At 33.8% G+C, this 25137-nt stretch overlaps 1 protein-coding gene and 3 long non-coding RNA genes across 4 annotated transcripts in view; 2 read left to right on the top strand and 2 right to left on the bottom strand.

The window, feature by feature from the left end:
* Positions 1-25137, top strand: part of LOC138123654 (uncharacterized) — a 145668-nt gene that overhangs the window by 24117 nt on the left and 96414 nt on the right. The gene's annotated exons all lie outside the window — the stretch shown is intronic.
* On the bottom strand, positions 4921-24806 carry LOC138122587 (facilitated trehalose transporter Tret1-2 homolog). The gene is made up of 2 exons (XM_069036828.1): positions 24511-24806; positions 4921-7989 (listed from the first exon to the last, which is right to left on the bottom strand). Exons 1-2 carry the CDS (start codon positions 24535-24537, stop codon positions 6619-6621), a joined length of 1398 nt encoding a protein of 465 aa, XP_068892929.1. The 5' UTR covers positions 24538-24806; the 3' UTR covers positions 4921-6618.
* LOC138122588 (uncharacterized) overlaps positions 7984-25137 on the top strand; it is an 83385-nt gene continuing 66231 nt past the window's right edge. Inside the window, exon 1 of the long non-coding RNA XR_011156548.1 lies at positions 7984-8613. This is a non-coding gene — a long non-coding RNA (uncharacterized lncRNA). The remainder of the gene's footprint in view (positions 8614-25137) is intronic.
* Positions 23199-24497, bottom strand: LOC138122589 (uncharacterized). Its single transcript, XR_011156549.1, has 2 exons — positions 23612-24497; positions 23199-23557 (listed from the first exon to the last, which is right to left on the bottom strand). It is a non-coding gene; the product is annotated as an uncharacterized lncRNA (long non-coding RNA).

The following is a 25137-nucleotide window of genomic DNA, read 5'->3' as shown; positions in this document are numbered from 1 at the left end:
AAAGAAGTTGATTTTACTATGAATTACTGTTTCACTCGGAATGATAAAAAAATTAAAAAGAATACCTCAAAAAATATGTTTTTTATTCAATAGCAATTGTTTTCGGTAAATATACCCGTGGAAAAATTTAAAAAAATCTTCATATTATATAAAGAAACAGTTCTATACAATAGTTTACAGAAAGTTTAATTATAACAGAATGTAAAAAAAATATGGGGCTTGAATTTTATATATTTTAGCAATACTTTGACTGTTAATTCGGAGGTGAAATTGTAGCACTGATCGTTTTATTAACCCGAGTTCAAGAAATTTTAGAAAGTTGAGAGTTAAATTTAATAAAAACAAAACGAGTGAAAGCAAAGAAACGTAAGAATAAGGAAATCAGTTAGCGAAAATTTCCGAATTTTATTTGTACTTACTCCGGGTAAGGCAATTTCTTGCAGAATATCTGGATTATTTTTATTAAACTCTTAACAGTTGTGAACTAGCAATAAGGCTAATGTTTATTTATTTATTTTTTACTTCCCACATAGCTACAGATTCAGCACGTGACAAAGACTGTGTTGCTTTGCAAACTAAACGACAGCAACTTCCATTATTTTTGGGTTTACGTAGTTTAATCGAAGGAAAAATAACAAGACCTAATTTTTTTATCGGATAGATTTTTCAATTTTACGAAAACTTTTTGCTTTGACAATTTAATTCATGTATAAAAAGTCTCATAAGGCGCTGTGATTTTGTCAATTTGACAGCGGATAAAAGTTTGCCCTAACTTTTATCCGGCAAAAACACTCAGGTAACTTATACCTTTAGTTGCTAGGCATCTAATACCTTTAATACCAAATAAAAAAAAAAAAAAATTATTGTTCATTCATTAAATTGTCTCGCCGAATTACACTCGAGGTTTCATTTAGTCAGGAAAAATATTTATTTGCAACTCAAACTAATTGCTTGACAATTAGACTCGAAAAATTGGCACGATAAAATCAACTCCGGCCTACGGCCGTCGTGCTTTTATCGTGCCAATCTTTCTCGTCTAATTGCTAAGCAATACGTTTTCGTTGCAAAAAATATCTATATCCGACTAAATGAAACCTCTTGTGTAATTACAGTCGACAATTTTACGACTTGAATTTGGGCATTTTTATTCTGGTTAGACCCGGGAGCTTTAGCTTTGAATAAAAATGCCCAAATTCAACGAGTAAAATTGTATAAAGCAAAAACGTTTAAGTGAAAATTGGGAAATTTATCAGATATAAAAAATTCGGTCGTGTTATTATTGGCAAGATTAGTTCCAGAATACAAACTTTAACGTTAATTATTTATTTATAATAATTACAGTTATGAAAAACACAATTATTAAAAACAATTTGAAAATCTAACAGGAGTAACATGAAATTTTATCCGATTTTGACAGAAGACAGACTAGGAGGACGATTAATCTGCGATAAACATTTTTGATTGGATGAAAGCAAGCGCTCTGATTGGCTGAATACGAACGTTTGATGTATGTGGAAATTAATCGAAGGTAAAATAATAAGACCTAATTTTTTTATCGGATAAATTTTTCAATTTTACGAAAACTTTTTGCTTTGACAATTTTGCGAGTTGAATTTGGGCTTTTTTATTCTGGTTAGACCCGAGACCTTTAGCTCGATATGACATACAAGGGTGTATTTTTAAAATGTGCCGAAATTTTCCCTACGAGGTTGTGGGACAACGTAGAAGACTAAAAGCAATTAAAAAAATTGTACCTCAAAAATTAAATGTCATTTTATTTTTTAATATAGAATTTTTTAAATGTTTTTCCGAGTTCTACATGAAGCCAGTAGCTCGTGGTTAAAATTATGCTGGTTCATCCTGGGACGCTTGTATAGAAGGGATGAAATTAGATAGGTAAAATAGATTGAATTATGAAATTTTATTATTTTTAAAAATCTTCTATTCTTGTAGAGCGTGAAAAAAACTTTGTCCGTGAAATGTTTCTCTTTTAGGTACATAGTTTTCGAGATACATAAAAACACCGATTTTCAGGGATTCTGTGAGGGTTTGAACGAACTACCTACCTAGAAAGATATAACTGATTTATGTTTCCTGTTTATACCTAGCAGTAAGATGAAATATGTAGTTTAGAGTAATAATGAGCCTAACGAAATTTGTGATACAGCCAGCAGTACATTTGCACCGATTATGTGGATTTAAAAATACAGGCTGTCTTACAAAAAACGGCCCACGCTATAACTTAGCTATTGATGACCCAAATAAAAAAGATCATACAGGAAACGAAATGGCTCTAAAAACACTACAAACCTGAGTGTGCATATAATTTTTATACCATCTGCCCTTTTATGGACAATGGGCAACTTTTATTTTTCAAATGGTAACCTTATTTTTTTTAATTGATGCTGTTAAAGTTTTTTTTCTGATTGTATGGGATAAAAAAACCATACCCTTTGATAACAAAATTTCCGAGAAAAAAAAGGAAAATATGTTGCATCAAAATTAGATTTATCCTTATTTCATAAACGAAAATTTGTTGGTTGTATGCTGGACTTCACTTAAATGTCAATTTTACGCACGTTTCATGTTGCAAATTTTATTTTTGTTCGATACTGTTAGAATTTGAGAATTTTCTCCTATGTGAACGGATTTTGATAAATGTCACCACTTGTCAAAACGAAACGTCAATCTAATTTTGATGGAACATATTTTCCTTTTTTTCACGGAAATTTTCTTATTAACGGGTATAGTTTTTTAATGCCATTACAATTAAAAAAAACCCTAACAGAATCAATAAAAAAATTATAGGTTACCATTTGAAAAATAAAAGTTGCCCATTGTCTATAAGTGGGTAGATGAGATAAAATTTTTATGCTTACTCAGGTTTGTAGTGTTTTTAGAGCCATTTCGTTTCCTGTATATTTTTCTTTATTTGGGTCATCAATAGCTAAGTTATAGCGTGGGTCATTTTTTTATAAGACAGCTTCTTATTTTAGTTTTATAAAACATAGTCAACATGTCCGACATTACATTTGTCAAATTTAATAAAAAAAAAACATTATGTGGAATTATTATTGTTGAACTTATTCTAACAATGGGTAGTATGCATAAGAATAAGCATTCGCTTTTACTATATATTTGTCTTTTTCTATCTAATAGAGTCCATGTATTTCTACCTATCACTAATATGTACAAGTAAAAGCATTTACTAATGGTTTATGCATAAAGTGCGTCTATCGATATTTTAAAACGACCTTTTGCTTCCTTCAGTGGTTTATTGCCGGCTAACAAAGATTGTTGTAAAAGTAGTGAGTAACCGATCCTCAATAATCCGCAGGTACCATCGAGAGTTTTTGTTACAGGATAGGTAAATAATCCCCTATAGTAATGAGACCATCATAAACGACCCAAAATGTTAACTATTTTTAGTGTTCAAAATATCGATAGACACACTTTATGACCCATTCTTTAGTCTTTAGACGTTTGGGGGACATGTATTGTTGGTTGCGTCACAAATTTTGTTAGGCTCATTATTACTTGCGAATCACGTTGTATCTCGTATTCATGAGTCTTACTCTTAACTGTGTTTTTATATAACTATGTTCAATCTGATAAACTAACAACAAAACATACTTAGGAAGAGAAATGTCAATCATGTGCTGCATCTGACAGGTAATAAAATATTAAATAGCGAATCACTTTAAAGTCGTTTTATTTTGTAATTGCAGAAATGAGAAAAGATATTTCCAATAACAAAAGAATGTTTTCAGTGATTTGTTCTATTTTGTAATTTTATTGGCAAGAATCAGTAAGAACAATATAAGAAATAGGCATTTAACTGTACCTTTATTGATGTTAGATGTTAGACTTCAGAAGCTTCTCATAAAACCAATGATATTCTAGTTGTATTTAAAGTTCGTCAGGGTCGGAAAGTTACGTATACGGTAGTTATAAACTTTTCAGAAATAGTTATCATACAAATCTCGGATAGATTAATATAAAATCAATACACTTATTTACGTTAGTTTAAACGCGTACAATTTATGTATTGGTGTAAAAATACCTAAACTTTCTTTTCAAGAAACTTTTTACTATAAATCATTGTCAGCACAACAAGGAGGAACAGATTTCTGTCTTCTCGTACTACTATTACTCTCTTCTTTACATTAAAAAAGCTGTCGGTTGGGAGATGTCAGAGTGTATACCTACCAGACAGGAGTTCTTCTAGAATCAAAGAAGGGCGTAGAAAGAACACAAAAAAGAATTTTTGCTTTTGATTTTAAAATACATACACGATTTTGTCACAATTCTTTTTAATACTAAAAAAGAGAACCATGGTAATTTATACACTTAACTTTGTTCAACACACCACTCCTTAAATACATGACTACAAAAGAACAAGACTTCATGTAATGTCATGAAAGTTACGTTTTGCGAATGAAGTTAAAAAATTGTAAACATTTTTTAATTTGTGAATAGACATTTCTTTGTGTTATTTTACTATTGTTTCTTGTATTTATTCTTATATGAAGAGCACTGTGGGTATATATTTTTATATGGTATAATAAATGAACAAATGGAGAAAATTTACATACTGATACATACAATATAGGTAGATTTGTCCAATATAAGTAGTCTTGGATAACTCAGCAGCACTGTCGTACTTTTGATATTTGCATTAGCGAAAAGGTTTAACTTACTGATTTGAATTTTACAATCGTAAATTCAGTTCCAGTATTTACGTGAAGCATCATTTGATTTGTAAATTCTGTAATTTCCAGTCCTTTTCGATGGTGGTTGAATTGTCTACCCGAAGCTCCATTTATTCAAGTGGACAATTTAAGAGATTCACTCAGCTATAAACAATAAAATCCATCTTCAGTGACTGCTGTAAAAAGGAAAAGGGAGACATCATTTGAGTATATCATTATTTTTTATTTATTTCGTAATAAATTCTTCTAGTACAAAGTAAACTATTATAAAAAGGGAGCGTTTAAAAATTATTGTCGAAGCGTTCACAAAAATTCTAATTAGTTTATTTTACAATAAACACATTCGTTCATTCATAAACATCACAATAGTGCCATAGACCAGCTATGAATAGATTTACTTTAGTAAAGAGCAGAATATAATAGAGGTATTGTCAGTTTGTATAATTTACCAGTTGTAAAGTACATAAGAAAATTTCCTATTGTTTGTTTCTTGATGTGATGAAGTAATTGAAAGTAAAAAATCTGATTTTGAGTGAGGACAATGAACAGTGATTTACATTTATATGTTACAAGAAATTTGACAGTTTCTAATCACCTCTAGATCTTCTAAAACATTCTCTTTGTTAATTAACTAAATTGAAACGGTTGAAACACTACAGAGAATAATACCTATTATGCGACATGGTGAGCTAATGATAAATAAACTAGATAAATATAGAATATCCATAGTAAAAAACTAGGTAGATTTAAATTTTAACAAACAACGATAACATTTCATACTTTGTTATAATTTCAAGCATTTAACATATACATATTTGATTGGTCTTTGTTAAGATGTTGGATGTCTACATTTTAGCCAACAGAAAGTTTTAAACTACGTAAGTGGCAAGTTTAAAAAAATCACACTACAGCCTTACGTTTATAAAAATGAATGTTTCTTGCATTTTGCTCGGCACACATCCTCTTCCGTAATGTTATGCTGCGTGGTTGGAGATATAAAGTTTGATTTAATCCCGAACCAGTGAACACGTTGAACAATTTTTAGTTGAATGCGAGATAATGCAACAAACAATAGGAAGATCCGCCAGATTTATCGTTAAAACTACGCCCGAGTACATTACAAATTTTCGCTGGTTAAACGCTTACGTTCCTACCAAATACCTACTGTAAAATATTGTCATGGAAATAGGCTACTTTAGATTGAGCTTTATAATTTAAACCACAATGAATCCAGCTGCTGGAATATAAGGTAAACAACGTTATTGGCAGCTTCCTTATTATTTGCTGCTATAACTCCATGTAAATTGGAGCTGAACAATGACTACTGTTTGCCATTAATTTGGTTAATTGCTGAATCAAATTATCAATTTATCTCAGTTGATCTCACATTTTCTGCATTTGAACTTATAATTGAACAGCTGGATTCGACCGGGTACATTTTGTTGGGATTGACATTGGACATTGCATCATCTAAGAACTAATTAGGTACATAATTGATTATCTTTGCTAAAGCTTCTAAATAGCACCTAAATGTTTTAAAGATGTAAGTCGATCATCACTCTAACATTTTAATGATTAAGTATTGTCTATATAATATTGTCAAATGGTGGTATTGTCAAAATGGACCACGATTCATTTAACTGTAATTTGATCATATCGTCGATAAAGATTTCATATTTTTGATAAGTATAGTTGAAGCTCGGCGCTAAAGATTTGTTTTCCAAAGGGGATTCTTTGATAAGGTATCGATATGTAGTCGAACCAATTTGAAAGGAACCTGACCTCGTCGGGGGAAATATCACGATTGTACATTTCATTATCACAAAGTAATGACATTAATAACCGATCAGCAGTACCTCTCCACTACGCTGATGGAAATTTTGCGTTTCCCCCTGACAGCGTTTGATTACCTAACCGTGTCGATCTCCGTCAAATCCCTGCCTTTGGTTTCCGGGACGCAACACACGACAAAGCACAAACCGCAAACTGAGATGGCTGCGTAGAGCCAAAAAGCTCCGTGCAACCCCAACAGCTCTTTAAAATCGACAAAGGTCTTGACTCCCACGAAAGAACACAAATGACTGAAAGCCGTAGCCAAAGCGGTGCCCAATCCTCGATGTTCCAGCGAGAACAATTCCGTGACCAGCAGCCACGAAATCGGACTAATCCCCAACGAGAAAGCGACAGTAAATACTAACACGCAAAGCAGAGGGATCCAGTCCAAATTCGGAACGTTCTTGTGGTGGGCGTCTTCGTAGTAGGCGAAAGAGCCGAACGACGCCAACGCTAGAGACATCAAAACGCTGGACGCCACCAGGAGAGGCAGTCTTCCCACGCTGTCCACCAACAGCCCTGACAGCAGCGACGACAAAAACTGGACGACGGCAACGGCAACGGCCGCGCTGTGAGGGTTCGTCCCTCCGAAAGTCTCCTTGAACACGCTCACCACGTAAAAATAGAAAGCATTAGCTCCTGAAAAGCGCTGGAAGAACATCAAACCGCACGCGATCAGAGCCGGCGTCATGAGGGCGCGCAAAAGGCGCTTGTGATTTGCCGTAACCGTTCGAGTAAGGACATGAGCTTGTAAAACTGCCAACTCGAATCGCAAATCTGCACTGTCACCTCTCAGCCATCGCAGAGCTTTTTCCGCCTCGTCATCCTGGCCCCGGAGCACCAAGAAGCCGGGACTTTCCGGTACTTTCCACATAACTAAACACATCATTGCCGGAGCGAGAGAAATTAATCCGGCCAATTGCCTCCAATCTAAGAAAGCACCAGCAGCGTAAGCAACAAGCACGCCAGCGTGCCCGGCTACTTTCAGCATCCCGCTTAATCCCCCTCTAATGGAAGGTGCCGCTATTTCACTTACGTATACTTGAGCAGCTAATTGGACAATTGCGATGAGGAAGCCGCTGACGAAGGCGGCGAAGCACATTACTTCCACGCTCACGGCGAAAGCGGTTACGATCCAGCAAACGGACAGAGGGATGCTGGTCAGGATGAGGGTGCGTCTTCGGCCCCAGCGAACGGCGGCGCAGCCGAGGAGGGCGCCGAAGAAAGCTCCCAAAACGGACAGACTAGCCAACCAACTTATTTCTTGTCTGGAGACGGGAAAGGCGTCGGCGTCGCGGTCTTGTAACGATGCCAGCGCTGGTGAACAGTAGCCTTTCCCCAATCCGGCGGTCAGGGTACCCAAAGAAACTGCTAATGAGGCGAGGACTTGGCCTAGATATTCAGGTTTGCCGGTAACGAGAAGGCGTCCTCCGGGTCCCGCTATCTGCAACAAAATCCAGTGTTTATTGTTTCGTAACCACCCAAGTCCGATTCGGTTGCCACAAATAGATCATTTGTCGACCTATATTGTATGTCCCGAGAAACAAATAAACACTACTTCGACAAATTGCGTAGCGTTATGAAGGAAGGGGAACTGGCTATATATTCCCATTAGTCATTGTCAGGTCACCACTGACACCAAAAATGTAGGAGTTAAAGGTTAAAATGTTAGAAAAATATATCATTTTATCTTTTTCGTTTGTACTGAAAGTAATGCATTTGAGTTGTCAGAAATAGATTATCTTCATTCGATGTTGATATCGATCATGAAAGAAGTAAAAAGTTGTACATTTTTACTGCTACGATTTTGTACTGAAACTTATGTACAGTCGCGAGCAATAAATTTTGGTCGTCAAGGTCATTCTTTGACGCAATTCAAAATGCTCCAAAAACAGTCGTAAATATCATAACCTATCATCATGTTGTATGACATTAATTGTCATTTTTTTCTCAATTTTTTGACACTTTGTTGACGTGGGCATAATCAGGCAGGGAAATTTTTTAAATTTGTGACAATCTAACCAAATTTTGAAATGACATTGACGACCAAAATTTATTGCACGCGACAGTCCATTTATTGTTGTCCTTTTTAAAACACTTTATTAAAAGTCGAGTCAGAATATACATATAAGCGTAGGATTTGTTTGCCGCATCCGGCCGGTTATCGTCAAGACAAGAGATATATCTGCATTACGTCGTAAAGCTGAAAACATAGAATACAACTATAGTTTATGAAATAAAAATCGGTTGACATAAATGTGTATACAGGACAAGTCACATAAGGCTTATTTCTGAATTTATTTTGTACGCAACCAAAAATACTAATGACGCTGACTACTTGATACCATTTGTAATGTGATTTAATCTAGTAATCAACGTACTCGTAGGTATGTAATTTGGCTAAAAATGTCACAATTACGTTTTCCTTGTTCTGTCATTTTGACATTTTTAGCCAAATTACATACCTACGTGGATTACTAAATAAAATCACATTATAAATGGTATCAAGTAGTCAGCATAATTAGTATTCTTGGTTGCGTACAAAATAAATTCAGAAATAAACCTTATGTGACTTGCCTTGTATGTAATGGGGAAATTTCGATCATGTGGGCATTCTGTTCACTGTAGTTCTAAAAAAAACTAGATAAACGTGATCTGTTCAGCACTGATTTTTGGAAAAACGAATCTGAATAGTTATTTACATTACAGTACGGTAGGTGTATTTTCCAGTGCGAAAACTAGGTTTCAGGCTCGAGGCGAAGCCGAGGGTCGTTGATTAGTTTGAGTGCTGGAATAGCTATTTATGCAATAAGTTAGGAAATGTACATTTTTTTCCGTATTAGGTGTGGGATTTTTGATCGAGGTGATACCCGAGATCAACATGTCGTACGAAAAAAAAAAAGATTTCCTACGTATTGCACACATTATTTTTTCTACTGGAGTTTGGAAATAGTAGTTTATTTAACGAGTTCGTGGGCTTTTTCTCGTTTCACTCGCGTTTTAAACTGACCAACTCATGCCAAAAAAAAGCCTAATACACACGAACGAGTTGAATACAACGTTTTTTTGTTCGACGAGCCCCTTAAAGCTCCAAATCGCTTAAAATTTTAAAAATTAGCTTGACGTTTAGTTTTGACAAGTTGTGACATTTATCAAAATCCGTTCACACAGGGAAAATTCTCAAATTCTGACAGTGTCGAACAAAAAAATAATTCAATTCCAATATTTATTTATAAATTAAAATGTGGAATCAAAATTGTTCTGTTTTCGTTAGATTTGAGAAACAATTTTGTTTATAAAAAAAACAAAGTTTGTGAAGGCGTTTAAGGTGTTTTCTCGAGTAAATTTATGGAAATTCTATTAAAATGTCTGCTATACCTAGTGAATGGTTTGATATTGAAGAATATGCAAGACAGGCCGAATACCTGAAAAGTAAGAGCGCACGAATATTGAACAACGTTTTTCGTGTTAGTTTAAGGAAAGTCTTAAAAAAACATTTATTAGTTGTAAATTTTGAGGTTATCTTTGACAGTTTTCAAGTTACGTATCTCAGGAAACGATCTAAATTAATTGAATTTCTAGTGTTGAAATATTATTTCCGCACTTGTTAGGAAATATTCCAATTTTCCTAACTCAAATTAGAATTCAAATATATTAGTTTTCCAAACTCTAGTAGAAAAAATACCTACCATACGACATTTGTATTAGAATTTTCGGCTGACCGAATGTTTTATTTGCATTTTTGCAGATTTTTATGAAATAACATGTCAAACTTTTTGACATGCAGAGTCGCCAACCCGATATTTGCATTTTCCCTATTTGATGATCATTATTTATTAGTCAATAAAAATTAGAGAAACACATTTATCGGAAAAATAATACCTGTATGTGTTACCTGTAATTTTAAAGTACATAATTGTAAAAAGAGAAAATTAACCGTGCGTGCCACCGATGTTGTAAGAAATCGCAGCTACCTTAATCCAAAATGAAAGGTAAATGCGTGTTTACCAGTTAGGGAAGACGAAAACTATTTTGTGTAGCGGAAAAGTCATTTAGTCATTTTTTTCTTCTAAGCAAGTAGCAGAAGTTGTTACCAGATATGCGACACATAGCACATTCTAGGTTATGACCGCAGAGAGTAAAGTGAAGTTCTGATGTTACATTGTTAAAGAATCGACTTTAACTTTAAAAACTAATTTCATCTACAACAGTAAAGTATCTGCTTTACGCACTCAAATGTTTGAATTTTATGCACACTTAGCGCACTAAAATATAGAAAATTTAAAATAAATCAATCAAATTTTTCTTGATATTGCAGTATTTGTAGGCTCAGAAATATGTGGACTTGTACAGTCCATATCGCACAGAACATACACAATAGTATATTATTATACGAGTTTTATAAGACGCTTGATTGTGACACAACAGAACGAATGTCACAGTGCGTCTTACAAAACGAGTGTAATATACAAGTGTCCCCAAAAAAGAAGACGAGTCCATAACTCCGTTATTTATCGGAAGATTTTAATTATCTGTACACCAAATTAAATGGTTGTTAATAGGCTACAAAATGGCCTAATAAATTCAAGTATAGCCCCATGGACTTCAAAGGTAAACCGTCAAAATATTTTTTTTCAAGTGGGATTACATATTTTTTTTAGTAATTCTGATAGAGATTTTTATTCTGAAAACAACAGTATATCACAAATATACACTTAAATACCAAAAATTCACAAAAAAAAAAATAAAAAAACGCTACTATCGTCTATGTTCTATGTTTTGCGCTAAACATTGGCGGCATATTGCGCAATCCTACATGTTATTATTTGTCATTTGTTTTTCCAGCTACCTTAATTTGGTTATTACATTGTAACGCAATGCATTTTGATAGCTTTTCGCTTGGTGCTCGTCATTTGTTTCAAAAGTTAGTGTTATTTTTTTTTTCTGAAGTTATACTTGTGATACATTGTTGTTTTAAGAATTAAAATCTCAATCAGAATTACTAAAAAAAAGTATGTAATCCCATTTGAAAAAAAATGTTTTGACAGTTTAGTCTTGAAGCCCTTGGAGCTATACGTGAATTTATTGAGCCATTTTGTAGCCTATTAACAGCCATTTAATTTGGTGTATAGATAATTAAAATCCTCCGATAAATAAGGGAGCTATGGACTCGTCTTTTTTTTTGGGACACCCTGTATTTACTATTTTTTCTACTTTGGTCGCATTAATTTGATAAAAACTCAAAAATCAAATCAAAATGAAATAATCTAGGCATGTGGGATGAGTTATGATGGCATTTCTGTGTAATTTATGTCAAATTTCAAATATTTTAAGTGTTAACAGGAGCTCCTGGAGATGCCGGACGACGGCCACGGCCAGCGTACTATTACAGCAATAGCAACGTACTACGTATAAAAAAAATCCAAAAACAGTTTCACAAAAAGTTCCTTTGTGACACTACTTTTAGTTTCACAAAGACTCGCTTATGATACCAAAGTGGAAAAAGTTCACTATTTACTCAGATTGACGTGTTTTCATAAAATTGAGCATTGTTGTTGATATACTACGATTAAAATGAAAGTAGAAGTCTTTGATTTTTTTTGGTACATACTAAAATATCTATCAAATGTACGAGGCTTTATCTAATCTGATTGGAATTTCCCCAGTTTACCCCAACTTGACTGTGGTATTTCAAGAAGTGTGACAACAAATAAAAACGCTACCACATTTTTTATTATTCATCACATCATCAGGTTTGCGGTGAAAGTTATTTACTTAAGTTCTAAGATAATTTTTATTAAATCAATAAAATTTATGTGATGAAGAGCTTCATTATCCCACATTTTTATTACCAAACTTATTTCAGTTGTCAGAGAAATGTTACTAAAGGACTCATTCGACTTCTTCGGAAGTAAAGTGTTTAGAGCACCCTCAGCTACTTCCCACAATTCACGGGCCGTACAACTTAGATCTCTGTCATCCATTAGATTTTTTTATGAAGTCTTGAACAGCTAATGTTATAGTATTTTTACCCCTAATAGAAATGTTGATTAGAATCATAAATCAATCACACCAACAAAGAAACAGTTTACAATCCACTTACTGGTACTTACATTTGCAGGTAAGAAACCGGTCATTTTTGCCACCAAATATTTGGCTGAGGTTATTTAACTAACACCCCACCATAAATTACCGGATGGGGTGCTTTAGGAACTGTTTCTTTGTTGGTGTGATTTATGATTTTAGTCAATATTTCTATTAGGGGTAAAAATACTATATTGATAGTTTTTTTTAATATACATTATATACTTAACTGTCACTCTCAATATTGTCAATTTGTGTTACAAATGTGAAAATCAATATCCATGTCTGATGGGATATTAAATTTTTAATATTTTAAAAGAATAACATCATTATTAAGCAAAAATAAGCACATTAGCGCTCTCGTTCTTTGGAAAACTCCACGGGTCGTGGTCCAAGCTTAAACTCATTCGTTAAAGTTGACTCAAGTTGCAAAAAACGAATTTGGATTTGCAACAGCAATTTTATTGCATTAGTCGTTTGAAATTACTTTAAAACTGTACTTATACTATATACTATATACTGTATGGAAAATATTCAATCCAAACTATGATTTTCAGGTCCCTTTGTGCCTTCATTTGGTTCGGAAATATTGAAAAAATGCTGTTGCAAATGACAAGTGGTTTTTTGCAACTTGAGTCAACATTATATGAAACTTGTCTTTAATATACCAGCTGAATTATGTTTTAATTTAATCTACTATCTGCTAACTGAGAATTGAAGTTTTATCTTAAACATATTTACTGTTAGCGTTAGTTTTTTTAAACTAAATAAATATTTCGAGGCAATTTTATTATCAATATTTATATAGATAATTTTCATTTCCCTATTTGCGATGGGATTGCGATTTTCTTTGAATATTTTTTCCCATCTTTTAGTTTCATTAGCAAATATTGGATTATGTACAGTTGGGGACTCGCAATTTAGGGCATCATTCTTCTGTCACTTCAAAAATATGCAGTGTAAATCACACTTTATTGTCAACATGACATATTCAAAAGCCAATTTTGAAATTTAATACATTTAAATTTAACCAGGAATCTTTTTTTCATATTGTTGTTACGTGTTTGTTTATCTTGGGCCCCAGAACATAATTTTTGCACTTATTGTCTTGAAGTGTCAAAATGACAAATAATAATATCTATATAAATGTCTATCTTGGAAGCAACAGTAAAAGTGAGGTTAATAATATAAGGACTACTTTAGTGCTTGTGTCAGTAGATTGACAGTAGTGCCCGAAATTCCGAGTCGGCGACTGTACATATTATGCGGTGTTCCAATAATACTGCATACAGTGGAGATTTATGTAAAAATGTTGACTTGTTCAAAATGGTCTTGGAGAGTATGCAATATTTGGGTGAATTCGTTCAGCTGGTGTCGGGGAAAAGGGTTTTTCTAATTTACTACATTTATTTTAATAGAAAGACATAATAAAGTATAAATTATAGGTAATTTAATAAGTGACAGATTTAAAAGTAAAGGAAGTACTTATTCATTTCAATCGTTCAAACCTTCATACGAGCTTCACATTTTTTTAATATGACTTTTTAAGTTTTGCGGAAGCCCTACAAATTCTTAATATCTTTTTCCTAATTTAAACCTTACACTTTTCGTATTTTTAGGTAAAGTCGAGTTAATTGCTATCCGTTCACTAGATAAAAAGAAGGTTGACAGTCATCTTACAGTACTGCTAGGTAGAGCTCATCATCGATGACGCAGAAACCAAAATGCGTACCGAAGCGGCCTTATTATTCGAACTAAAAACATCGGTACCATTTTATCACACTTTACAGATTTGTGGACTAATTTATGTTGATATTTATTTAGCGACAGGTCCCTAGATAATGTCCGGCATCTAACCCAAACCGTTGGACAGTGTAAAATGCAAATTTGGCGGCACCCTGAAAATTCTAACCAAACGACCGATGTTTTTACGTTTCACTTATTAAAATTGGGCTCCGCCGTCGCGCAGCTTTTGTCAAGGTCATCGATCATGACAGTTGGCACAAGCTCTACTGCTGTGTGGTTGACAGTTTAAAATTTGTCTGCAACAAAATCTGCAGAGACATTCAACTAATTTTTGTATGCTCGTTGAATGAAAATATATTCCCTTATTCAACCCTACGTTGAATTACTGTAATTACGTTTATATGCTTGATTAGGTTATTATTGCGTTTCATATAAAATGTTACAGTGTGACACCTTTACAATTTAGTAAAATTTACATTACAGAGTGGACAGATATGAATCCCCTAAGGCATAAAAAAATTGCTGTCGAAATGAGGATAACCAAAGAGTATTTTCTTATAATTTTCGAATACAACTTATAAACTGAACGATTATTCTTAGTTATGTCCACAATAAATAACTGCGATTTTTGTCTCAACAATTGTAAATGTTTAATGATTTGTTAATCTTAAAACGTTTACATTATTTTTCATTTGAAAGCAAGACATACTTTCGCAAAAGTAATATTTACTCCTTTAGAGAGAATAAAAGTTTGAAATCCACTGGAATAGAATATGGTGATTGGCTGGCAAGTAAAAATTTCAGCGATCATTAGTCACACATTTACTGTCATTAAATTAAAAGCATTTATTGTTGAATGCTCACTTAACCATGATGAATATGAAACGTTACAAATACTGACATGCAGCTTTATAATGCAATATTTATTATACAAAAAAAGGCCAAAACTGTTGTGAATGAAGATAGTAATTTTCGGGGATAATATAACTAATGTTATGATTATCATCGGCGATAGCCTGAGTTAAAACACATGAAAATTGACCGAGTGCGCAGCACGAGTCTGTAGGTTTTAACGAATGGTATGATCGTTGATTAATCATAACACATGTTATATTTGATGAGAGAATATAATTAACGCTAACAGAAAATATTTTTTTTTAAAAGTCAAAAATTTTAAACGATGTCAGTTTGACAGTAAATAATTACAGTTACCGGATACTCAATACAATATTTTTGTGGAGTTTTCTTCTCAATTAACTTTCGAATCTCTTCCTCGTTAACATCTCCCCATCGATGGTGATCTACTGGTTGAAATATTTTCTGGTCAGGTCAGGTCAGGTCAGCACTATTTTCTAGCATCAACGCGTCCATTGAAACTTTCTGTCACTTTGACAGTAAACAATTTTATTCATTAAAAACAGGTGACAGTCAACAGGCGGTGATAAAATTATCATCGATTTGATAGCCTATTCTGCGTCTTTGTTTTCGTATTTTAACTAATGAAATTAATCAAAAATGTACCATGTGACACGAGAATTATATTTTCGTTAAATTAAAATTGAATTTAGATTTGTTAATAGGTAATAATCGTATTTATCTTCAAGCGGTGGAAAATCGCACCTTTGTGTTTTTCTATAGAAACGGTTGAAGTCGCTTTTCTTTGTAACCGGACTTGAAACAAAATCTTAGGAGTTGAAATGTCCACAGGCGGCTCGACCGAGTCAAATGTAAGGTCATTTGAGGCATTTCTCACGATTTATTTATCAATAATTACACGAAATATTTAATAATTAAATTATCTCTATTAAAAAAAAAGCCGAAATAACGAAATTATCACCCAATTCAGAGTAGAAGGTCTTCAATTTCTGGGCTTACCACAAAAATACTAACTTCTACTATACGAGTATAACCTACTCCGATAATAATATGTATTTATGTTTAAAACGGAATCCTTTCATTCAGTTTGAATAGAAAACATTTTGTGTCTCTAATTATGATTAGTACGACTCGATGGCAGTGATTTTTGAAGTTGACTAAAATGTTAAAAATAATCATGTCTGACAAAGCAAGATAATTTCAAAAACCGTCACGTCAAGCGTAAAAATGCGCATCTCACTGTAATTTGTAATCACAGTTTGTAACAAAGGGACCATCAATCTGAATTATGAAAGTTGTGTTCCCAAATTTTGTAACAGTTGGAAGTGAACTCGAGTAACACGAAGTAAATTGCTACAACTTTTAGGTACAGTGTGATTATTTATTGCGCGTTAGACACTTTCAAGAACTAGTTTTCAGACACTTGTTGAACTTTCTTTAAAGTTTATTGCAAATTTCAATTAAAGTCCCGATAGTAGCAAGTAAAGTATAATTTTAGTAAAACTGAAAATCGTAACAATATAGCGTCTTTATTTTAAGATTTTGAAATTCATAACAATCGTTATTTTCAGCTACAACTCGTCTTCTGATGATGTTGCTGAAAATATTCGTTTTTATTAACACTTTTGTTCTCAATAAAATCCAATTAAAGCAGTAGATTTAAAATAAGAAGATCAAATATTTTTTCAATGGTCTCTCTGAAACAGTGCCCACGCAACGTGACCGGTCTTGAACATCGGGGATTATTTAATGAAACAAACGAAATTAATTTTGATGTTTGTTTTATTTGAATTCAAAATTATACTTTTATTGAATTTAGAATTTTTGCTAAAGTAAACCACCTCTTGTTAGATGGCCACTGAAACGGCTTTCCTCTACTTATCTACCTCCCACGAAAATCTTCATTAAACCTCACCGACGCCATCAACAATTTCATTTTGAAAACCATTTGTTACAAATTCTAAAAAAATCTCCACAGCAAAAGATGATGGGAAAAATGAGTGGTCCAGTTAAAAGATTGCAGACAATGCCAACTGCCAACTCAAATATTCAGACTAAACCTGTGCTGGTCGTTAGCTGGGCTAAAGACGTGAGGATTTTCAACAGCATGAAAAGCAATTTGTACAGTAGGAATGAAAAAAATCAATCCAAAAAGAGATCACCATAATGCTTCAGCTGGCAGCGCTAGTTTAGATGTTGCTGTTGTCAAAGAAACATAATTTAAGTTCCCTATCCTCTAATAATAATAATAGAGAAATTTGACGGTTGTCAAATACAGTAACATTTAAACTAGTGCTGCCAACTCAATCGTGATAGTCATGGTTTACTCGATTTTTTTCGATCGCAGTATGATTGCGGGTGAAGTCGTTAGTCTCTACCAACCCAAGTATGTGAATGTAATACATCAATAATATTGAAGGCCCGCGCTGTAAAACTATAGGGACACCGGCTGTCTTTTACAATTTGGATTATCATTTTTCAAATGAGATATTTTAATAATTGGCTCACGCGAAGTCTACTATATCTCTACATTTCACCACTAATAGGTTTCCTGTTTTAAATTACTTTGCGAAAGAGTAAACAGATAAGTACCATTTTGTATACATTCAATACATTACATACAGTACACTGACGGACAAAAAAATTGTCGCCAAAATGTCTTTCATTATTTTTATTGTGTAAAACATGCTTGCAAACCTTCACAATAATATGTCATATCATAAGTGACATATGGCAAGTGAGTTTCTGTATAGACTTGTAATGGAACTCGCCTTGGTTAACCTCAAAATTAGAAGTATGATTTACATTAACGAAACATTAAATAAAATGACAGTGCCGTCAAATGAGTGACGACAATTTTTTTGTCCGCCAGTGTACATTCAATAAAAGAATATGGAAATAAAAATGCTGACGAGAATTATTGAAAAAAAAAATGAAGTATTGAAAAAATCATATCTTCGTTTTTGTCCAGGTATTTGTTGAAAATTTGCATTAAATCTAATAAGAAAAAGAGATTCTTTCAAATTCTTTTTTAAACAACTACTGTTGTAGATACACTTGCAGACAGTTACGTTTTGAAAACATCTGAAGTTTTAGGTTTTGCCGCTGAAATGGCTTGCAAACGCAAACATAGCAAATATAGTTCAATTATTTCGTCAAATTACATATTTAAAGGTTTAGCCTTTGAAACCTTAGGCCCTTGGTGCAAAGAAGCCATCGATTTCGTTAACGTCATCGGAATCAACTTATTGCGGAATCAGGCGATTCAAAATAAAAGAAATTCAACGTGGAAACGCTGCAAGCATTCGAGGGACTTTTCCGGATTCCGCATTAATATCGGAAATTTTTGTATTGTAAAACAAAAATATTATGTACTTCATGTATTTTAATAGATGTTCTATGAATAAAAAAATGTAAAAACTTTTGTTTAAGACCGCCCTGAGTAGGACTAATTGCTCACTTTTTAAGCATTTCCTCCCTTTTTATCCTTACCATGGATGTAGTACTTGTACTTAACAAAAATTATTTTATTATAAGATAAATGTTACTTGTTTGTAACTTTGTGACATTGATGGATTTAAGATGGATTAAGATAGTTAACAAAAACAGAATTTTCTTTATAAAAAAGGAATTGCAATATATTAAATATTAATAACATAATTATAAAAAATATTTTCAGGTAGATATTTTCAATATTTCAAAGATAAACTTACTGGTAAAAGTAACCGTTGTAAAATAATCAACAATAACTTAACATTATTTTGTTAAAATGAGATTATACTGAGTGGCCCAAAATTCGCCGAACAACTCAATGGGGCAATGTCAACTCATGTTAGAAAATAATGAGAAAAATAATTTAAAAATTCTATACCTTTTAGATTTTAAGATACTCATATGAGGGCTCAAAAGGTGCAGCTTTGATCTCTTTTTTTTAAATATTAAAAAAGATTTTGACCGTTTGTCTTTTACTAGCCAGTGGCATAATATTCTGCGTAATTGTGATCAGGTTTGCAATTATTTTTTTCATTATGTCCAGCATTTCCAAGAAGCGATTTTATGTCCGGTTTATCTCAAATAACGTATGGCAACATGGCTTTGATTTTTCTTTCTTACATCCACGGATACAACAAAAATGAAATATTTGCGGACTATTGGGTCAAGTTACAGGCCAGGACACTGGGTGTGTTGCCACATTCCCTGGTAGGTCATTCTATGACCTACGATGTTCTTAAAATTTTGAAACTAATTCGACATTTAAAATAAATTTTGACAAGTCCTTGGTCAAATTCCTCAAATTGAATTAAAAATGTCATTTAAGTGTTGCGTACCAAATTGCAACTCAAATTATGCGTCTTCTTCTTCAAATTACGTACCTGTATTCCATCAAATGAGGAAAGGAAGCCAATTTGGAAAGAGATTTTAAAAATCGAAGAGTGAAGAATTCGCAAAAGCAGCCATGCTTGTGCTAAACATTTTGGGGAAACAGATATCAATGGAGACAAAATGAAGCGAATCGTGCCAATAACTTCTAATTACGAAGAAATTACACTTTCGGAAGAAATAATCTAAATTATTAATGACGAAACAAGAAACAAGAAATTGTGTGGGATTTAGGCAATGGGGAGAAAAAAATTGTTATATGTATTTAAGTTGAAAATGCCCACCTCGCGTCACTTTATAATCAAACAGTTTCAATAGGCCGGAACATAGCAGAGCACCCAAAATATTATCAGTAATGACCACCGTTATTTTTCTGACTCCAAGGTCGTTTTAAACTGTGTATTACAATGCGATAACGCATTTGTGAACTGTCGTAAACTTAGATAACTGATATTTGACAAATGCAAATACAATAACAGGTTTAGTGGATTTTGAATTTTTTCACTAAATGTTGGTGAAGCAATGTTGCCAGACTGTGGTAGGCCATTCCAGAGCATACTGTCTCTGGTCAGTGTCATGGCCTGGTAAATGAAGATCGCCTTGTTGGGATACATAAAATGTTTTTAAAAGTTGCCACATTTAGTGTAACAAATCAAATAGGTCTATATCTTCTACAAAAAAGAAGATTGATTTTTTTAACATTTTTACCTGATACATATTTTAATGACTACTTAAAAACGTACCTACTGCTAAATTGTTCCGCGAATTTTGGGGCACCCAGTATACAGATTTAGATGATGTTTGACACAATTCGTTTTGACTATAGCACTTTGTGTTTTCTTTATTTGTGTTTACTTTCGATTGTCTAGGGTTATTTAACATGAATATTGTTGAAATACAACCGAATTTTCTTTATAAATTTAGGCCAAGACAAATAATTATTATTAACCAATTCTGCATTTGAGAAATGCCTGTATACAGGACGTATAATGTTGGTTTACAACATTGCAGAATGTAGACAAAAGTCGAAAAGAACAAGAAAGTCGAGATCGGTATGAAGTTTTTGACAATGATGTTTTGAATACCAGGAAGGCCGATCCTCGAATAATATTAAGGGAACTTTGCAATAATTGCAAAATTAAATATTGGAGTTGCAACCATTTCTCGTCACATTGAACGAGAACAAATATAAATAAATTGGCTGACGGGTGGCAATTGTAAAAGTCGCTACGGAATCTGTTCTGCCGCTTCTGAGAAACAGAAACGACCGTTTTTTGCAAAAAATTACTACATGTGACAAAAGATGACAACCGAGAATGATTTGATAGATATGAACTTCCCAAGCGTTGCCTAAAACCAAAAATTAATTAAATGGCTTGTATTTCATTGATAAAAGTCTGTTCCTACCGCTCATAGTTCTTATCTTAATAAAATATTTTTGTAAAAAACAAAATATATTTATTATTATACATTTATCGTGGAACAAGCTAATAATAATATTTCGCAAAATTCTACGTTGGACAGTTACACAAGAAATTATGGAAGCTTCTTCATATTTACTCTGTTGAGTAAGTATGTACTCTTGTAATTGATCCATTAATAAGACCTTTTGGTACTAGGTATACCCTTAGTAATAAGCTGTTAAATGGAAACACATGTGACGGACACGAATTTAATGACCTTTGGCTTATAGGTGCTCCCGTAGATACTTCGTCTCTAACATTCCCATTATACCCTTGTAATATGAACGCTTTTAAAAATACCATCACCGAAGATACAATTTTGTGGAAATTAAAATTTTACCTTTTCATTAAGGACATACTTTCTGCAAATCATTGATAATAATAAATGATAACAAAATAAATGATAATTTGAAAAATAATGCTTTCGAAGGAATAACTATCGTATGATCAAAAAGTCTTTGGATCGCGATAGCCATGAAATGTAAAAACCATCTATAAAATTATTTACTTCTACTGCCCGTAGTATTTATGTGTATGTACTTCAAAATAGCGCAAATCTTTCACAGAACTCATTTAAATATAAACGAGGCGAATAAACCCAATATAAATCCAATTACAGAGATAGCTTGTTAATTCCACGGCAGCCCTGATCCAAAGACTTTTTGATCATACGATACTTGGTAGAAATATCAATTATAAATAAATTTGGTCCCCCTTTTTTATAATAATTGTGTATTAATACCGAGCGATCATTTAAAAAATAAATCGAGTTTGCTTTGGAGCCTATGCTATAGCATGGGTTGCCATAGATAACACGCCGACTCGATTTATTTTTTAATTGATCGCACCGTATATTATTATTTTGAAAACGACATTAATCAGAATCATTATTATCATTCATAGCGGCCCAACCAAAGCATTCGATCCGTGAGATTAAGCAAGATCGGGTACGGTTAGTGTTTGGACGGGTGGCCGTTGAGGAATCCGCCTTCTGTTGTAACTTCAATAATTCTTAGCTTCATCACTTTATTTCAGTATTATCTGTAATCCGTAATATCCTCTGAACAAACTCAACCTGTCATGTAAAAAATGTCGTGGATAATTGATAACATAAAAAAGTGCTTTCAAAAAAAGAATTATCATTACTTGATAGAAATATGTATTTATAAATGATAAATTCGTAGTGAGAAAGAAATCCGGCCTCTATGTCGTGTCCTTTTGAATTATTATTGCTTAATTATAAACGAAAAACATGTGTCCTAAAGTGTTTTTAAGACATAGACCCTTCACATAGGTATATTGGTTTTTCAGTAGGTATAAAACTTATATTCAAATATACAGGGTGTCCCAGAACTCGCGGATCAAACTTACAGTGCGTTTTCCTTAGTGATAACTGAAAGCAATAGCGTTTAAAAAAAAGGACAGGGTATAATCGATTTTTTGTAATGAATAGTTAAAGTTAACCAATCAGAAGGACGCTGTTAATTTGAATTTCACGTAAATTTAACCAAAGGTTTGAATTGCCTAGCAACATAATTCTAGTAAGAATGGTATGGAATTTCAAGTAAATGTTTGGGCAACTGTGAAGATTTTGACAACGTCAAGTTATTATTTGATTCGAAATTGTCGAACTTCGTATTGAAATCATGTATACAGCTGCAGAGTATACCGAAATGCTCATAATTTATGGAGAGTGCTGGCGCAATGCACGTGAGGATGCAAGGGAATATGCAATACGTTTTCCACGACGTTTGCCACATCCAAGTTATAACGTATTTCTACGGTTGGTGTACCGTGCTCGAGACACTGGGTCCCTGTGCTGGGTCCTTGGTGCCTACCTGACAAGAAATTGGTGGTCCCGCGCGAGAAGTTAGAACGCCAGAGACTGAAGATGCTGTTCTTCAGTCCTTTGATGACGACGGTAGAAGAAGTATATTTGAAGAACTATATTTACCGCGAACCTATCAATATTTTAGAAGAACTAAATGACCAAATTCACGAAACACTGGCTACTGTTATTCCTAATATGCTTAGACTGGCAAGGGAAAATTTAATAAAACGAGCTAGCCTATTCCTTCAGATGAAAGGTGGTCATTTTGAACACTTGTTATAAATTATTCTTTTTATTTTGCATGTTTCTTATTTCATTTGTTGCATTCTACATCGTTTAGTTATAAAATTTGATCTTAAATTTTCACTAATAATGATGCTAAAATAAATAGGTTAGTTCAATCCAGTTTTGTCTTCTTTCTTTCAGAACTGCCACTATGCTTGATCTGTTGTTCAAAACCTACGTGTGACTCCAGCTTTTTTTGCAATGTCAAGAATGTTCCTAAAAGTCTTTTCTTTCATTTCAACGATGACGAGTCCCGCTCGTGTAGCTGCGCAAATACGTTGCAGATGCAGAGTGTATCCACAGGAGTCAGGATAAATTTCTTGTGATTCCGATTCACTTCACAGGCCCTGCATATTTCACTTTTTACTAAGATTTTTAAGGTAGTAATATGTACTGCTCACTTGACGCTACGTCGTCATTTTACCTTCCATCAACAAAGGTTCAATTCATCATATCCCTCCCGTCAATTTCCCATACCCCTCAAGGTTACAATTGCTCTGGAAATTTTCACTCATAACAAACCATATTTCATTCATTGCCGGAAGAAGAAACTTCTTACGTTCCCTGATTTAGATTCTATACATTTGTTCACCTGCTTTTGGCAGAATTATCCCATTTTTGGTTATTTCAAAAGTAGCTGTCACTTTTGACGTCTGCTTCGACAAGTTGACCAGATAAATATTGAAAATAATTTTATTATTCATCGAATTATACGTTGCTTGGCAATTGAGGGAAGGTACTCAATTTTCTCATAAAGGGAAAATTAGATCGAGCTCTATTGGTCAATTTGATTAATTCATAACTAAAAAGCTGGTGCACCCTGAATATTTTTCTAAACGTTTTTTACCTTCATTACCATCAAGGAATATACAGTTTCAATTTGATCCGCGAGTTCTGGGACACCCTGTATATGCAGGATTTTCAAACTTTTAGTTTGAAAATTTCCTATAAAAACTTTTTAATGCGGACTCGGTTAGAAACTTTTACTCTCTAGGGAGTCCGCGTTACAAAGGTTTCAAGCCCTATAATTTATTAGTTTAACCAAGTTAAATGACTCCAACATCTATCAAAATAAATGACGGTTTTTGTTTTGGTCAGTCTGTATTCCCAATCGAAACGAAGAAATTTTGTTTGTTCATGCAAGTACGGTTTTAGCATCAACAACACGCCGGAGTTTTGTTTAGCAAACAAGATTCAACCCCTGGTTGAAAAATATATGGAAGCCGGTGATGGGCCATTTCCAGGCAATAAAATTTCGCGGCCGTTGATGGTTTGAAATCGCGCAGACGGTTGCTCTTACCGTGTGGGTGTAAAGCTCTCGGGTCATCGCAACACGTGCACAGCGCTACATCGCGCGACATTGGTGGGAGTCTACTTCATGGACGTTGGCGGCGGCAGAGGTTCGTTGACTGAAGACTGGCGGCGAAGAAGTGCGTGACCATGCCGGCGATTTAGTGAATTTCACAGCACTGCGAACTGTGGGCTCGTTGACTGGCGACGGAGGCGGCGTTGTCGTGCGCGCGGTCTGTGCCAGGGGCGGCGGAGAGCCGCTACATATCGACCCACCACCCCTATGCGGTCCGGACCGCGCCAACAAATTCATTATTGTGTTGCTTTTGCGTATCAACTACATCAAATTTGTATGTAGTCACGTCCTTTGTTATCTATTTGCTTGGATTATGTGCGGAAGTGCTGAAGGAATTTCTAATTTCAAAGGGCTTCGCCGCCGCGACGACCATGCTTTTTAATTTAGGTTTCGCTCGCAAACGGGATCCTGTTTTATCACGATCTGTAATTAAACATTTGTTTTCCTACTCTGTAAGGAGACGGTGGCGACGTGCCCGCTATGTCTTCGGTTTTACCAACAAAGGGGTTGTAAAAATATTGAAATGATGCACTTACTCTCCTGCAAAACTTTATAGCGGGA

Source organism: Tenebrio molitor, chromosome 2 (genome assembly GCF_963966145.1).
Source record: "Tenebrio molitor chromosome 2, icTenMoli1.1, whole genome shotgun sequence".
Classification (NCBI taxonomy): domain Eukaryota; kingdom Metazoa; phylum Arthropoda; class Insecta; order Coleoptera; family Tenebrionidae; genus Tenebrio; species Tenebrio molitor.
This window is presented reverse-complemented; position numbering and strand designations above follow the sequence as displayed.

What these genes read in the sequence shown, in the direction of transcription:
- LOC138122587 (XM_069036828.1), bottom strand. Translation starts at nt 24,537, where the DNA reads ATGACCCGAGAGCTTTACACCCACACG. An exon ending in GAGAGCTTTACACCCACACG is followed by an intron (nt 7,990 to 24,510) that starts GTAAGAGCAACC and finishes ATTTTGTTGCAG; the next exon opens with ATAGCGGGACCCGGAGGACG.